Genomic DNA, 17,365 nt, shown 5'->3' on the forward strand with positions numbered 1-17,365 from the left:
GGTCTATCACTTAGAATGCCAGGCATCACGTTAGTGATTTTCTATCAAATTTGGCTGAAATGACATAATTAGCAAATTATCAAATGTTTAAAATTGAATTGGCTCAAGTGTAATAGATTTTAAACTTATTTGGTAATTTCCCAGGAGTGATGCCATCTCTTTTGGTGCATCTCTTCGTAGATTGTAGAACTACTTTCGTATGCATTAATGTGAAATAATTCTTAATGACTATACATTTCACATTGAAATGTATAGTCAAAAGCATTACGAAGAGACGTACGGGAATTCCATTTATCATGACCCTCAAAATTTTGGCCTCATCCGCATGTCCTTATTAGCAATGAGATCGAAGAAATTCACTTATCGTGGTTAAAGACATGTATCAATATGAACATGAACCTTATCAAAAGCAAAAAAGAAAAAGAAAGTGGGGAATTTGTATGAAAATCGTCAGAATCATAAGTAATCAAAACTCAAATACTAATAAGAGATTGTGTCGATTTTCTACATTTTTGTACCGTATTTTCAATCAAAATGAGAAGTTTGATTAAGATCTATTCTAGCCGAAAGAGAGTATTTTTTTTTATTTATTTGGGTGATTCAAATCGATAAGCATTTTCCTTCCGATTACGGACAAAAGACATTACCCATGGAACCGATATTAAATGATGATATCATTTCATTTCTTTTCGGCTCAGCCATGAACGTGACTCTAGCGTCAATGAAAAGAAAAAAGAAAAGTGCCCTGAAATATGGTCAAGTCTAATTAAGACAATTTCATGGCAAGTTATCTATTGAAGTTTCTTTGTCTAATTTTAGCGAGGGCAAAAATACTCATATGACAAAGAAAACGTGATATTCAATATAGTCTTTGGAAGGTCACTTCCTGCTACTTTATTTTTCGCTTTTCTAAACTTCGTTTACTTTGGACAAAGCTGGAACGCTTTTACATGGGAATCCAATCCCATTTGGTATAGCTTTCGGCGAAAGCACTAGGACGAAAATATATATTTGGTACCAGCCTTCCAACAGACCTTTGAGAGCAGACGTGTGGAGAGAACTTGGCTTATTAGAAGGGCTATATAAGTTGAATCCCTATCCCAACCACCAATAAACTCATTCGGATGCTAGTGTCACTTGTTGGTCGATTACGAACGAACAAACACCCATCGATATTTTTTATATGGCCGACATGGAGTTGTTCAAGATGCTATAAATGGACTGCAAGAGATTTGAATGCTCAGATATATAAAACTAAATGCTCAGACTGTAAGAGATATCTGTCAACTTACTTGCCGGTCAAAATCAATGGCGTGAATGGAGAAAACTTCAGTAGCCATTTGAATGTCTTTACTGATTAAACCGTCAAACCACCTGCTTGCTATGCTTGAATGCTCACGATACTCCTGGGAATTGAAAATTGAAAAGCAAGTCAACATTGAGAAACCTAAACAGATGCTAGAGAAGGAAGATGGACATTGTGTAGAACTAAAGTTTCATGCATGACCAATGGATGACATCACTAATGAACCACTTTCTCAATATATGTAAGATTTGGCATATTTTATGGGTGATAAAGATCTCACACCATCTCTGTCTACAATTTGTTTATCACGTATTATATCTTTGGATAATTAAAAAAAGTTGTTCATCGTCTAAATCTGCAGTATCGACAGTTACCCCTACAGCCAAGATTCAACCTTGCTGTGCACTTCTAAAAAGGTAGGAGTAACCCTTGACAAAATTGGAAATGGGATATTAATGGCTCTATTATAGATTACAGGATAAATATTTTTGCTGATGTTTTTCGTAGGAAAAACTGCTCCCGCTCTGCACTACTTTATATGCAAAGTTAAACATAAGTCTCTCCTCACTAAAAAGTAGCAAGTTTGGTTACTAAGTAACTAATTTACCCAATACATGTAAGAATTTGATTTCAAATTTTGGGTTTCATCCAAGACCCTTTTGGCCAATAAAGGGCAGAGCAAATGGATTCTGTTGCAGAAAGATTCATGTGAAGTCTACTGACCGAAGTTGCACGGGGCAATTAGGGAAGACAAACATCGTGCAAGGTGGAGGAGGAAATGGATTGATGCTGCTTTCACATCCAGCGTCATTTTAAAGAAAAACGGAGAACAAGAAGAAAATGCAGAAAAAGACAAAGAAAGTGATGCGGTTTCAAAGAAAGGGACATAAGAATTTAAAGGCAAAGGTGAGCTCCCACAAAGATTGCGTCTTCTGATAAACACTTTTTTTTTAGACAATTTCATGTAAGTTTTTGTATTATATGAACTAGACCAGATAATTTGGCACATTGAATGTTTCAAATTTATCATATCCTCTATGATATTGAGGAGGTAAAGTAATTATTCATTTCAAGCATGTCTATGAATGTGTAATCCTAAGTGATGATAGTATTTTACAGAAGAAAATATATTTCCTTTCTCCCTCCACGTACGTTCCCTGCGTAGCGTATCTGCTTTTTCTGCAGACTCAAATCATTTAAATGTTATTTTATTAACCTATTAATTATATGTGGCAATCATCACTTTTATTGCTAGGATATAGAAAAATTGTCATGCACACGTGTATGATGTTGTATGGGCTAATGTATCTAATCCTACGTATAAGGTTTCCATGGCTTAGGACACCAGTAGAAATCAGCACCTCTCAGTAAATACGAAGCCAGGGATTCTAGTCTATGCTTAGATTTTTTAATAAAAACTAGGGCACTAAGTATCAAATCAAGTAAGTAGAGGTAAAACTTTCTTCTCTAGGTGATTGGGAAGTCGACTCCTCACACATCCCAGACATGTTGAACTTGTTTTCCTCTAAGAGGATGCAAATGAAACTTTCTGTGGCAGAGGTAGGCAATGCAGATTTTTTTTCAGTGACAAAGTTAAAATCAGGTACCTCCTCCTCTTGTTCTTGCTCGAAATCTTCTTCTTCTTCATCGTCATCTTTGCCAAACCACACCTTGGATACAGATAAAGCTCGCAGCCTACTGTGGTTACCATCTTTTGTAGCCTCAATTAAAGCATCCATTAACTCGGGTTCAACTTCTCGCAGCAACTTCCCTAACAAATATGATTCATTAAGGAAATTTACATTGCATATTATGGATTCATGAGGCATGAATGAATCATTGAATCAACACCTCTTGTGCATATTTTGTAGAATAAACTAAATAAAAATGCCTTAGCAAAAATAAACAGATAAAACTGAAGAGAAAAAAGGCCAAAGACACCTGTGTTCCATCTGGAAATGAAAAAAAAAAACGTTCAGCAAGCAAAATTTCTGATTTTTCGCACAGCTTGAGCATTCATGTACGGCTCTCCCAACCACATCATTAGCAGTTACTTATCGTTCATCAACGTATGCTCAAGGAACTATACAGCAATTACCATCCAAGCATTTCAAAATTACAAGTTGACACACTCAAACATAATCTAAAGACGGGGAAGGGGGGCAGTTAAAAAAGAGCTTCTTATCTTAAGAACTATTGTTTCGGGCAACAACTCATCGTGCAATGGCCAAGCATAGCAAAGAAGATGCCAGGTGAAGCGGCAAGAAAGGGGAAAAGATTCTCACATAGGCACTCACAAAAACATGAATGAAAAGTGATAGTACCAATGAAATTGAAATGCCTTCGCTTTCGTTCTCGGACATCCGGTCCTGGTCTTTGCGGCAAATCAACAAAAATCTCAACGGCATGAACAAGTGACAGCTCAGACCACGCATTGTAGAAGCATCACCTTCGCGAGCATCTGAGCGTCCAACGCCGCTTGACTCCAGAGAAGCCGCTCTGCAATTCCCCTTTAATGAATCTACAGTGCTACGTTATTGAACATCATTATATCCACAAAGGCCGCGGAAGCTCAAAATCGCGCCGCCTCCAAGACACATTTTTTTCCCAGTAGTATCTGAGGAAGTGCTTGATTTGGGGATGGGAAAAAGAAGCGAGCTCCACGCCTTCCTCTGGTTGAGGCTCTTCTGGGCGTTGGAGTCGGAGTCGCTGCCGTCATCTTCTCGGGGGATCGTACGGTGGTGCCGTTGCGACCGGTGATGGACGTCGCGGTGTGCCGAAGGGACCACACCGTCAGGAGCAGACAATGGTGAGGCGACGTTGTTCCAAAGGGCGAAAGAGATATCTGGATAATGGCTCTTGCTTCATTTTCCTTTCTTTTTTTTGGCGCTTTTTTTTTTCCTAAGCTATGTGCTTGACAAATTTCATTATTCATCTTTTTAATTCAACTCATATGCCATTACACCAAGATACAAAAGGAGAAGACATGAGAAACAAGCATTCATAAGGGAAATGCATTTGATGCCCATTAGATGGCATCTTTATTTACTAAGACTACATTACATGATTTAAAGAGACAACTCCTCAATAATTTCACTGTCCATGAAACTTGATGGCCCTCCGCTTTGGCTTCTCCATCCACTGGACTGCACTTCTCTCTAGCATTCTCACGCTTTGCACGAGCCATTTGGGCCATCCCGTTTCAATTGCAATGTATGCTATGGAAATTCCAATGACAATTCCAGATGCATAACCCATCCACACTACTTTTTCTTTGAACCAACTCTCATGTCCTTCGCAGTCCAAAGTTGATGAGGACAATGGTGGAGGAGGTTGAGCATCGCCAAGGCATGCTTTTGACAATGGAGTTCCACATAAGCCTGGATTCCTACTAAACGAGTCATTTGAAAATGTGCTCAATTATCTGTCTTGAGGAATTCGACCAGTGAGTTGGTTCTTTGAGAGGTTTAAGTACCCAAGAGATGTCAAATCTTCCAATGCTCTAGGAATTCTCCCACTAAGCATGTTCGAAGATAGATCAAGCCATCCAAGATTAGTCAAGTTTCCTAAAGTCAAAGGGATGGAACTCATAAGGTGGTTGTGAGAAAGGTTGAGCCCTATGAGATAGCAAAGATGACCAAAATAATTTTTGAAATTAAAATTTTTAAAATTTTCTTATTTTTAAAATTTTTAAAATTTTTAAAATTAAAATTTTTAAATTTTTTTTTAATTTTTAATTTTTTAAAATTAAAATTTTTAAAATTTTCTTATTTTTTAATTTTTTAAAAATTTTTAAAATTAAATTTTTTAAAATTTTCTTTTTTTATTAAATTTTTAAAATTTTTTAAAATTAATATTTTTAATATTTTCTTATTTTTAAATTTTTTTAATTTTTAAAATTAAAATTTTTAAAATTTTCTTTTTTTAGAAAAATTTTTAAAATTTTTAAAATTAAATTTTTTTATTTTTTAAAATTAAAATTTTTAAAATTTTTTAATTTTTTTTTTTTTTTAATTTTTATCTTGATTTGGAGCTCAGAGTGAGTCACGTAGGCAAAAAATAATAATAAAATATTGCCACGTAGGATTTCAGGCAGGGTCGCCGGAGGTGGCACTTAAGTGTCTCTTCGAAAAAAAAGTAGCGGCTTCTTAAGTGTCTTTTTTGAAGTTATGGCGACTTAAGTGTCGGCGTCTTACAGAGATATGGCAGCTTGTGGTGGGCTCTCAAGATGGCCAAAAACTTCGAGAATGTCTCCTTGGAAACAGTTGTATGATAAGTCAATGGTTGTGAAGATGGTCAAGATCTTCACTAGCTTTTTCTCTTTCCCTTTCATTATCACAGTCACAGTATTTTCATATGACAGCCCAAAGGAAAGGGAAACTCGTGTCATGTACCATGGTTCGTGTCGCCCATCTTCTGTATTCTTCATGCCTTCAAGGTTCATTATCAAGTTGGTTGGTAAAGGACCGCAAAAGTTGTTGATCGAGAGATCCAAAATGTGCAACTCTGTAAAGCTGAGGTCTCCCTTCAGAATGTTCAAAGGACCCTTCAAATTGTTGGATCGCAAAATGAGAACTTTTAGCTTTGGAAGTTTTCCCAACCATGTCGGGAATGTATCCTCCATTTGATTGACACCGAGATCTAAAATTTCCAGATCTATACAATTGACAAGGGATTAGGGGGCAACATCCCTTCAAACCGATTTCAGCTCAAGTCAAGAGTCGTCAATCTATGCATCAAAGAAATTGTTTGTGGAATTGTGCCCTCAAAGTGATTCATTCCCAAGTTCAAAATAGAGAGAACAATGCTAAAATTTGTTAAGCACCAAGGCAAGCTACCAATTAAGTTGTTGTTAGACAAGTCAATCATCTCAAGGTTGGCAGCGTTGCATATCAAAGAAAGGATTTTTCCTGTTATAACATTACTTGCAATGGAATAATACATTGTCATGGGAGACGGAAGTGGAATTGGCCCTCCAAATTTGTTGTTAGATAAATCTATTACCTCTAATGAAGTGTTGGAGAAAACCTTTGTGGGCCACTGTCCAGTAAAATTATTGTTGGAAATAGATAAATATCTAAGAGTAGGGAAGGAGAGTTCAAAAGTAGTGAAGTTGATCCTACCATGAAACTTGTTGGATTGCAAATCAAGGTGATACAATTGCGAATAGGTTATATTACCAAACCATGAGGGCACAGCCCTCGAGAGACTATTGTTAGATAAATCTAATATCAAGAGTTCAGTTAAATTACCAAAACATTGGGGTATAGTCCCAGAGAGATTATTGTTAGATAAATCTAATTTCAAGAGTGAACTCGCTTGACAGATTGAAGAGGAGATCTCACCGGTAAAACCATTGCCATTGGCATAAAAGAAACAAGTAGAAGGTGAAAGGATTGGGAGTGGTCCTTGGAGTGAGTTTTGTTGAAGGCCAACATACAGCAATCGCTTCCAATGCAGTTGTTGTATACCTCCCTCCAGAAGGTTAGTAGAAAGATCTAAATGTTCCAATGTATGATGTCTTATTCCCCAAAACCACCTCGGGATCTCCCCACTAATCTTATTGGAAGAGAGGTATAAGTGTGTTAATGTTTTTAACGAATTCAAGAAATAGGGGAATTTGATCAATTCACAATAAGACATCTCCAACACTTGAAGCTTCGGTAGAAGGAGGGAACCATTGGAATAGAGAGTTTCATGAAACCGACTATAAGTAAGATCGAGATAGATGATGTCACCGGTGACACTGTCGCAAGTGACTCTTTTCCATGAGCGGCAATCTACGCTCTTGTTCCATGAGCTTTCGTTCCCAATGGCAATTGGAGTGGACCGGAGACCAACACTAAAAAACAATGGCATTTTCAGAATGAAGGAATATTTAAAATGGAGCAAGGCATCACACTAGTCAGGAGGGAAAAGGGGGGAGACAAAGGGAAGGGAGGAATGTAAGAAAAAGAGGAAATGGAGGAGGCCAAGGATCCAATGCCACCCCATTTTGCAATTCAGCATGCGAGTGAGTTTATTGGTGGTGGAGAGTGCTTCAACTTATATACCCCTTCTCAAGTGTGAAGTTAACAAAAGGTCCGTTGGTGGGCTCACAGCATGTGTAACCCGTTCTAAAAGCTCTGTTGATTAGCACACGAGTAATTTCTTATAAGACTTGGATAAAATGATTTCTCATTTTCTCATGGTTAAGGAAGATCAGATTTATTGTCAAAGTTAGTTTGGTCATAGGCCTCGCCACGTCCGCGAGGCCCAAGCCTCGCCAATCGGGCGAGACTTGAACTTGCTGGCGTCGGGCGAGGCTCCGCCTTGCCAGATCCGGTGAGAGGCGAGCTCGAGCTCATCGGCGTCGGCGAGCCGGGCGAGCTAGCTTGCCTATGGTTGGTTGTCGATTGTCGTCGTGGTCGCGTTCGGCCAAAGAAGAGGAAGAAAAAAAAGAAAAAAGAAAAGAGAAAAATAAAAATAAAATTATATTCTTAAAAAATAAAAATAAAAATAAAAGTAAAAAATAATTACAAATTTAATTTTAAAAATAATAAAAATAATTAAAATGATTTTTTTAAAAATAATTATTTGAAAAATTATAAAAATTATCCATTAAATTTGTATTGTATAAAACCATGTTAGTAATACCATTTTTAAAATATATATATAAGCTTTTTAGGTTTCGTTAAATGGATCGGATATGGGTTGCGTATGGGTCAAAAAATTTGCACTACAATAAATGAGTCATAAACGGGTTAAATGGGTTGATTTGGATTGGACCATTTATGAGCCGACTCAAACCCGACCCGACCTGACCCACTCATTTAACGGGTCTAGGTGTGGATGATTTAGTTTCAAGAGTAGTTTCGTCTCCCACGCCTTGTAAGGAGGTAGGACAAAAGTCAAACATAATAGCAAGTAAAAACTTGAAAAAGTTATTTGACATTTTGCTCCAAAGACAATTCATATGGATATATGATCACATCTAAACATGTATAATACAAAATTACTTATAGATTAATATTTCTCATCAAAATTTCTAAAAAAATAAATTATTATGGAATTTAAGATAAGCGATAATATATCTTTTTAAGTTTAGTGAAGTGTGTGTCTAATAGGTTACACTACAATTGTGCAAAAAGAAAAAGAATGGTGGAATATTATGATTTTTTGTCGAACACAATGGCTGTGGGACAGCGATGCACTTAATTATAAATGCTAAGAAGTCAAAGTCTTCTTGAAATGACATTATTGTGATCACAAATTTGGTTTTCTTGATTGTCTTGTGGGGTTCCTCAGGTGCGGAAAATTCTTAGTTACTTGGCTCATATATATGATGTGAAAATCTTCTCCCCTTTTCTTGAAAAACATATTACTCAAGGTTATGGTGGCATTTTTCAATCATGAATATGCGTTACTCTATTTTCACCATTCAATAGATAAATTTGGATACTCTATAGGGGAAAGGGCGGTCTTTCATGATTTTTTTCAGTAGTACAACTTTAAATTTACAAATACTTTTGGATCTCTAATATCTTTAAATTTGATGAAGTGCTTATCAAATATTTTATGGTTACAATAACTTACAACAACTTTTAGAAAAACTGTCGCTCACAACTTTAAGATGTTGTAATTTTAACATATGTATTACTCTAACGCCTAGCTCTCAGGGTAAGATATAACAGATTTTTGTGATGATTTCATAAATCATGACGTATATTTGATAAAAGTCAGACCAAAAACCAAGCTGCCCCGAGGGGCGGCGGTCTCTATCCCGGTCAACCCAAGCATACAATAGGATTAGCAGTTATGGAATTGCCTCACATTACTACCTGGGAACTTGTATCGTCATTTCCGGGAGCTTTCTTTTGTTTTCCACCGCAGATTCTAATCTGGCTTAAATTTTAAAGCAAAAACCAAAATGTCTCGAACTGGCCACACAACTTATTTAAACCTGGATAAAGTCCATTTTGCACTTTAGGCGAGAAAGTTATTGGTGGTTGGGATTGGGATTCAACTTATGTAAACGTTGGGAGAACAAGTTAGAAGCTTTTCTACACAAGGTATATAAATGATTTCATTACGTGGGCGCTGATATGGACGCTGTCAGAGAGGCTGACTTTATTTGTGATGCTTCCAGAAAGCATATGAAAACACTGCACTGCTTTCTATTCCAAAACAAGTCAGATCCACAGTTACGTACAATTAGTTTGAGCATAAAGTCCTCGTGTAAAGGCCTGCGAAATTGCTTGAGAGGATGAGAATTTGATGCCACCCCATTTTGCACTTCCGTACGTGAGTGAGTTTATTGGTGATGGGGATAAGAGATTCATCATCGACCTTAGACAGATTTTGAACACAGGTCTTCTGTGAAAGGTCTGCTGGTGGGTTTGCATGGACTCCCAACTTCTTCCCCCATCGTCTCCCGTAAAGACGATTTCAACTTGCCTTCCGGGTTGGGAGTTAAAATATCTTTAAGTTTGATTAAGTGCTTGTCAAATATATTACACGTTCGGAGACGAAGTTGGAAGTTTTGTGGACAAGGTATATAAATGAGATATCCACTATTACCAACTTTGCTCCTTCGCATTGGCAAAACTTAAGGAGATTTTGCAAGAATTGTGGGGGTGAATTATTTGGAGATTGGTTGCGAGCCAAAACATCTGATTTTGGCAGAATTGGAAGGAATCTGTGGCAATTGAATTGGTATCCTAATTTAGTTATTTTGATTAATGATTATCATGTGAACTCAATTGTGATGGTCTTGGTGGAATGTGAAAAGGAAGAATTGGATCATCATCACATTTCCAATATGAACCCACTCTTGACGACCCTCGCTCTCACATTCCAAGTCGGAGAGTATTTTTACACGACAAAAGTATCGTCCCACACACTTCATTCTATCGAGCGACAATCTAATCCAGCGGGAAAGAAAGTGACTTTAGAAAGAGTGTGAGGGCCCTAAATATAGTCATTGTGGTGGTTGTTGTTCTGCTTTTTGTTTCAGCCATCCAAGCGCAAGTCAAGTCTCCCTGCATACTTTGAGCCAAAAAAAAAGTCTCCATGCATACGTCGTTCTTCATGGTTGTTCGGCGTTGCACGGTGGATAAGTTCCATTGCGATCAACAGAGAAGCATTCTTATTTATTTAGACTTCATTTATTTTACGAAAAATAAATGATTTCAAAAATATTTTCTTAAAAATGATAGATTATATCGCTTAATATAACTAGCCAAGAAAAAATATTTTCATTATGAATAATAAGTTATGTCCCAATATTTTTGTGAGTGATATAATTGATAAATTTTAGAAAAATATTTTCCAAATTATTTATTTTTCCAGAAATAAATGGAGTCTTGGTGTTGTTTTTCCTTTGGATGCTAATTGGACTTACAAAATCCTTCAAGCACTCAATTAATTATAATTTGCATTAAGCACGATAATCCTCTCATTCCATACAGATGTTTCTACATGCATCAAATTATTATTGCTTTTCTATATAGATTAGTATGCTCATAACAATTACCTCACTTAATTAAATAACTCTTTCTCAAGTTAGGTTCTCTCTTTCTTATCCTCCAATTTTCTGACCGGTCATTTTTCATTTCATTATATCAGGGCAAACATGAGCAGCATGTGAAAGTTAATCGTATGTAAGTGATGGTTTATACATTAAGATAATCAATATCATTTGTGGATTAGCATGTCTACAATCCTCACATCATTGATTATTTTTGTTTCGTGTAGTCCAGATAAACATTTTTGTCTTTCGCTTTGGCTTGAAGTTTTGAAAATCTTTCCATGCATGTTATTCCGAATAAAAATGTTTGGCAAGGTTACTTTATAAAGTCTTTAATCGTCTTGGGATGTATTGCATTTGTGTTTGTGCGAGTGAGAGCTTCACTCTGTTCACTCATTGTGATGGGAGAGTGGCTTTTTATTTTTATTTTTTCTATATGGGTATATGTTAGTCCCTTGATGATATAAAAACATGTTTCGAATTATCCACTAAATAATAAGGATCATAATTTTTTGGTTGAAAAATTGGTCATGCTTTTTCATTTGTAACTTTGAATGTAGTTCAAAATCATAATTTCGTCTCTTCGTCATGATTTTGTGTATACTCATTAAAAATTATTTCACCAGAAGTAGTGCTGTAATCTGCAAAGGGATGCGCCCAAAAGAGATGGCATCACTCCGGCAAAATTACCAAATAAGTCTAAAACTTATTGCACTTTGTGCTAATTTAATCTTAAACTTTTTGACAATTTGTCAATTATGAACAATTTTTTTTCTGAATTTTTATTTTTATTTTCATTTTTTCCTTTATTCCTTTCTTAGTTTTTTTTTTTTTTTCTCATTATGACCGGTGAGGGTCATGGTGATCCTCGCCTGTGGCCTCGCCAATTCCTTCGTGGCCTCGCCAATGCCTTCGTGGCCTTACTAGGCATAGACGAGGCCTTCATTGCAAGCAAGGGCCGCGCCCAAATTTGGTGAAGGCCTTCGTCGTTTGCGAGGGTCGTTGGTGACCCTCGTTGGACACAAAATAAGAACAAATTTTTTAAAGAATTGCAACAATTGTTCTCAGTAGCAATAGTAGCCGATCATGTCATGTAGAACGACTAACATCTACATCAATGATGTCCAGCCAAAAGGATTCCGTTGGCAAATTATTAAAAGATTTAAAACTAAATTGATCAAATTGAAATGCTTAAAATCAAATTTGCACAAATGCAATAAGTTTATGATTTTTTTTTTCGATAATTTTTCCCGTCACTCCCTTTGTACAAATATTTTGGGGTCGCCATCTCGACCATACCCTTCTATATTCACAATTAGCACACGACAGTCCTAGATCTTTGTGTCTCTGTTTGTGTACGCATCTATTTACATATAATGTCTGGTGTAATTGTTCCGTGTTTACGGGATCCAATTGGGATAGACCCAGGGCATATCTACGATAGTTGATTACCGCGTGTGCCGATTGGTATTAATTTTGTAGGCTGCATTTGCTCGCGAGCTTCCCAGGTGAAACAGGGTTATCTTTAGTGCATATGTGCTTGTATATGATTCAACCACATCCGTACTGGCTGGCACCAGCATGTACATTACCCAGATAGAACCGAATACAAAAGCATAATCCGAGTGTCAAATAAACACTTATAAGAACAGAGCCTAACCGCCCTTTCTTTCTTTTTTCTATCAGAATTATCTCGCCTCTTTTATAACTGCGGAATTGACGAAACTAGCAGGCAATGGAAAGGTAAAGACAAGTAAATAACGTTTAGCGGCATAACTATTCTCTTTTGAGCCATTGCACAGGACTGAACCCGGCACCGAATTAAAATTAGCACCCCATCATCCACCTGGTACTCGGTTCAAAAATCACCCTGCATTGTAGAACGATTCAACCGGATCCTGGAAAAAGAAAATGTAAATGTTGCAAAATAGGTTAGTACAAGAGGTGAGTATCAACTGTGTAATCATGTATTGCTACAACATAACTGCCTTGCAGGGTTTTGGCGGAAATGAGTAGAGGACTTCTCCGCCCTTAGGAGCGCCATGCTAGCTTCTCTCTTGTTTTTGGTTCGCTGTTCTTGAGTCGACTGTACACTCCATACAAGCTTTCGCAGCTCCCTTAGGAAGTACGAGGTAGAAAACTATTCAGCATAAACATGGAACCCAAAAATTATTTTGACAATGTGACAATAGGAGATGCCAACCGTGCAAACTCTTGGCAATTGGCAAATGCAAGTTTCAGCAACGGGCAATGTTCTGCATGTGCACTGAAGAACGATCTAAACATGGTGAAGTTTGTCATACCAGTTGGAGCAATGAATTAGCATGACCAACTATAGAGTTGTGCAAATGTTAACTACATGCCATGCATTACTGCGTGTGCTCGTGGAAAAACCATCAAATGGTCTATAATGTCAAGAGCTGATGTTAAACGAGTAGTTGATTCAGCAGCAACCCATGGATATTTTTTATATGGCCGACATGGAGTTGTTCAAGATGCTATAAATGGACTGCATGCTCCGATATATAAAACTAAATGCTCAGACTGTAAGAGATATCTGTCAACTTACTTGCCGGTCAAAATCAATGGTGTGAATGGAGAAAACTTCATTGGCCATTTGAATGTCTTTACTGATTAAACCGTCAAACCACCAGCTTGGTATGCTTGAATGCTCACGATACTCCTGGGAATTGAAAATTGAAAAGCAAGTCAACATTGAGAAACCTGAACAGATGCTAGAGAAGGAAGATGGACATTGAGTAGAACTAAAGTTTCATGCATGACCAAAGGATCACATCACTAATGAACCACTTTCTCAATATATGTAAGATTTGGCATATTTTATGGGTGATAAAGATCTCATACCATCTCTGTCTACACAAAAAGTTGTTTATCACGTATTATATCTTTGGATAATTAAAAAAAGTTGTTCATCATCTAAATCTGCAGTATCGATGGTAACCCATACAGCCGAGATTCAACCGTGCTGTGCACTTCTAAAAAGAGTAACGCTTGACAAAATTGGAAATGAGATATTAATGGCTCTATGATAGAATACAGGTTAAAATCTTCTTGCTGAAGTTTTTCGTAGGAAAGCTGCTCCCGCTCCACACTACTTTCTATGCAAAATTAAACATAAGTCTCTCTTTTCCACTAAAAAGTAGCAAGTTTGGTTACTAAGTAACTACTTTACCCAATATATGTAAGACCTTGATTTCAAATTTTGGGTTTCATCCAAGACCCTTTTGGCCAGTAAAAGGGCAGAGCAAATGGATTTTTGTTGCAGAAAGATTCAAGTGAAATCTGCTGACCAAAGTTGCACGGGGCAATTAGGGAAGACAAACATCGTGCAAGGTGGAGGAGGAAATGGATTGATGCTGCTTTCACATCCAGCGTCATTCTAAAGAAATACGGAGAACAAGATGAAAATGCAGAAAAAGACAAAGAAAGTGATGCGGATTCAAAGAAAGGGACGTATGAATTTAAAGGCAAAGGTGAGTTCCCACAAAGATTGCGCTTTCTGATAAACACTTTTTTTTAGACAATTTTACGTAAGTTTTCGTATTATATGAACTAGACCAGAATATTTGGCACATTAAATGTTTCAAATTTATTGTATCCTCTACAATATTGAAAAGGTAAAGTAATTATTCATTTCAAGCATGTCTATGAATGCGTAATCCTAAGTGATGATAGTATTTTACAGAAGAAAATATATTTCCTTTCTCCCTCCACGTACGTTCCCTACGTAGCATATCTGCTTTTCCGCAAACTCAAATCATTTAAATGTTTTGTCCTTAACCTATTAAGTATATGTGGCAATCATCACTTTTATTGCTAGGATATAGAAAAATTGCTGTGCACGTACGTATCATGTTGTATGGGCTAATGTAGGGGTGTGCATGGTCCGGGCGGGCGGTTCCCAACCTAGAACCGGGAACCGCCCGCTAAGGACCGGTTCCGAAAAATCGGAACCGGGATCCACTCGTTTATTGCATGGATCCACCCGGGAACCGGACCGCCGGTCCGGTCCGGTTCCAGGTGGATCCATGGAACCATTTTGATGCCAAAAATTCTGGTTTCGCGAGGAGAAACCCACCGAGAACCCAATTCAATTGTCGTGAGAGAAGAGAGACAAGGTGACGGGGATAGACAAAGAAGGCAGCGAAGGCGAGCGGAGAACTGTTGGACCCTTGTACACAGTGATTACTAATGCACCAAGAATTGATGCAACGGTTCCCACAAGCTTAGCTTGGCTACTCGAGCTTTTCCAATTCACCTTCTCCATCCTAGATTTTGAATCCATGAACAAATTCAACAGTAAGATAAGTTTATCTTGTTTCATTGTCTGACAGACATGTTGTGCATTACTGTGTTTTGCAGTTTCATTTGAATGCGCAGCCTCCACTTGCCGAAGCACTGGACTTTCTTGATTTTTTGTCCCATTTCAGGGATTTATTCATTGGCAGAGCAACACCTATCTCAGAAATTTTAGGGACCCAGCATCATCAGAAATAAAAGTTATAGAACTGTTCATAATCTCTGAGATTAGAAGGACGGATACACTGAAAATGAGAAGTGAATTAAGTCGTAGCGAAGTGAATTATTCCGGTCCTGCTTGAAACAGGAAGTATGGATTTGCTTTGGTCAGACTCGATTAAAAGCATTCTCAACTTTAAGCAGAACCTATGTGAAATCAAACCTCCATCATCATCCAATTAACACATCATCATCTGCTTCTCTCATTTTTCTTCAAATGGAGGTTATTTAAGTGCACTGCAAATAACGAGAAGAAAGAGAGAACGAACCTTGAAATGACGGCGAGAATGAAAGTGAAAGCTGGGATGAGGTTCATCATGGCCGTGCCCAGCACAGGGGAGCTGTAATCGATCCCGGCATACCCGCATATCTGCGATGCGGATCTGCATCAACCAAATCACTAAAAAAAATTCACCACGTTTTCCCGTACCAAACTCTCAGCAGTAGATCAAGACGTTTCGCTTCGAAAGAATTCCAAGAAAAGCAAAATCCACCAAGTCCACAAATTAATGCGAAACGAGGACACTTCACTCACTCACCCGACCAGAGCGAGCAAGAAGATTTTGCGAAGCACGCAGAAAGTCAGAGGAGGGCGCGACCCTGACCTGCCAAATAGAGCAAACAAACAAGTCAAGAACTTAAAACCCTTCTCCCCCCTTTCGCCTGCCATCAATGGAGCTAGCGAGTGACAGGCATGAGCAGAGCACGAACTTGCGAGAGATGATGAAGGGGCAAGGAAGGAGGACGAGAGAGGAGAGGGCATTACAGTAGAAGGCCAAGGTGTACTTGTTGAGCCCGTCGGACATTGGCCATTTTTGCCACCACCATGCTGCTCGCTTGAACCAGAACCACCATTATCATCCCCACGAACGGCAGCGAACCCCCGGCCCTCCCCTCCATCTCCATCTCTCTCTCTAGCTCTCTAGCTCTCTTCTCAGTTCGTGGGTGAAATAATTGGAGGACCCCGAGAAGCTTTCCTCCGTTTTACGGGACCGCCATCGATTGGATGATTTTGTTTGCCTTTAAAACTGACGGAAGACAAAGATCTCTCCCTCCAACGGAAGACAGTGGCGGAGGAGGAGCAGCGGCGGCGTGGATACTCGGGGATGAATCGAAGACGAAGAGAAGAAACAGAGAATCGAAGGCTAAGGAAGAAACAGAGAGAAGAGACGCGAATTAGGGTTTCGCGAATTAGGGCTCCGCGAGTCGCGACTTTTGTTTTGTTTAGTATTTTTTTTTAATTATAAATAGGTACCGGTCCGGTCCGAGTGGGCGGGCAGGCGGATCCGCCCACGGAACCGGGAACCGGACCGGTTCTCTCAAGAACCGCCGGTTCCGGGCGGTTCCGGTCCAGTTCCGGGCGGTCCGGGCGGTTCCCGGGTATTTTGCACACCCCTAGGCTAATGTATCTAATCCCACGTATAAGGTTTCCGTGGCTTAGGACACCCGTAGAAATCAGCACCTCTCAGTAAATACGAAGCCAGGGATTCTAGTCTATGCTTAGATTTGTTAATAAAAACTAGGGCACTAAGTATCAAATCAAGTAAGTACAGGCAAATCTTTCTTCTCTAGGTGATTGGGAAGTCGACTCCTCACACATCCCAGACATGTTGAACTTGTTTTCCTCTAAGAGGATGCAAATGAAACTTTATGTGGCAGCGGTAGGCAATGCAGATTTTTTTCAGTGACAAAGTTAAAACCAGGTACCTCCTCCTCTTGTTCTTGCTCGAAATCTTCTTCTCCTTCATCATCATCTTCGCCAAGCCACACCTCGGATACAGACAAAGCTCGCAGCCTACTGTGGTCACCATCTTTTGTAGCCTCAATTAAAGCATCCATTAACTCAGGTTCAACTTCTCGCAGCAACTTCCCTAACAAATATGATTCATTAAGGAAGTTTACATTGTATATTATGGATTCATGAGGCATCAATGAATCTTTGAATCAACACCTCTTGTGCATATTTTTTTCACAGCTTGAGCATTCATGTACGGCTCTCCCAACCACATCAT

General features: G+C 38.4%; 2 protein-coding genes across 10 annotated transcripts in view; both read right to left on the minus strand.

The window, feature by feature from the left end:
* Positions 1-42: 42 nt before the first annotated feature.
* LOC104416376 overlaps positions 43-17,365 on the minus strand; it is a 46,927-nt gene continuing 29,604 nt past the window's right edge. The window contains exons 2-5 of one of the 4 annotated variants that reach the window (XM_039314863.1): positions 3,631-3,682; positions 2,914-3,072; positions 1,293-1,406; positions 43-1,221 (exon numbers count right to left, since the gene is read on the minus strand). In XM_039314863.1, the coding sequence (XP_039170797.1) occupies positions 1,180-1,221; positions 1,293-1,406; positions 2,914-3,072; positions 3,631-3,682 (367 nt within the window). In that variant the 3' untranslated portion in view covers positions 43-1,179. Of the gene's footprint in view, positions 1,222-1,292; positions 1,407-2,913; positions 3,078-3,603; positions 3,683-17,365 lie in introns of all 4 variants that reach the window. The other 3 variants (XM_039314862.1, XM_039314861.1, XM_039314864.1) reach the window with 3 other exon arrangements.
* LOC120294601 (WAT1-related protein At3g28100-like) lies at positions 12,376-16,475 on the minus strand. 6 transcript variants are annotated; one of them, XR_005551832.1, is made up of 7 exons: positions 16,120-16,475; positions 15,893-15,958; positions 15,623-15,736; positions 13,384-13,497; positions 13,018-13,080; positions 12,800-12,931; positions 12,376-12,712 (listed from the first exon to the last, which is right to left on the minus strand). XR_005551832.1 is itself a non-coding variant. In XM_039314870.1 (4 exons), exons 1-4 carry the CDS (start codon positions 16,257-16,259, stop codon positions 13,449-13,451), a joined length of 369 nt encoding a protein of 122 aa, XP_039170804.1. In that variant the 5' UTR covers positions 16,260-16,475; the 3' UTR covers positions 13,099-13,448. The 6 variants fall into 6 exon arrangements, 4 of the variants coding, with proteins under 4 accessions (XP_039170804.1, XP_039170801.1, XP_039170803.1 ...); XR_005551831.1 differs by lacking the exon at positions 13,018-13,080; XM_039314870.1 differs by lacking the exons at positions 12,376-12,712; positions 12,800-12,931; positions 13,018-13,080 and having other exon boundaries at positions 13,099-13,497.

Source organism: Eucalyptus grandis, chromosome 6 (assembly GCF_016545825.1).
Source record: "Eucalyptus grandis isolate ANBG69807.140 chromosome 6, ASM1654582v1, whole genome shotgun sequence".
NCBI classification, from domain to species: Eukaryota; Viridiplantae; Streptophyta; class Magnoliopsida; order Myrtales; family Myrtaceae; genus Eucalyptus; species Eucalyptus grandis.

Coding starts and splice junctions, on each gene's coding strand:
- LOC120294601 (XM_039314867.1), bottom strand. CDS start 16,259: ATGGAGATGGAGGGGAGGGCCGGGGGTTCGCTGCCGTTCGTGGGGATG. Junction 15,959..16,119: donor GTACACCTTGGCCTTCTACT/GTAATGCCCTCT, acceptor TCTATTTGGCAG/GTCAGGGTCGCGCCCTCCTC. Junction 15,104..15,622: donor ATTCTCGCCGTCATTTCAAG/GTTCGTTCTCTC, acceptor TTCAAAATCTAG/GATGGAGAAGGTGAATTGGA.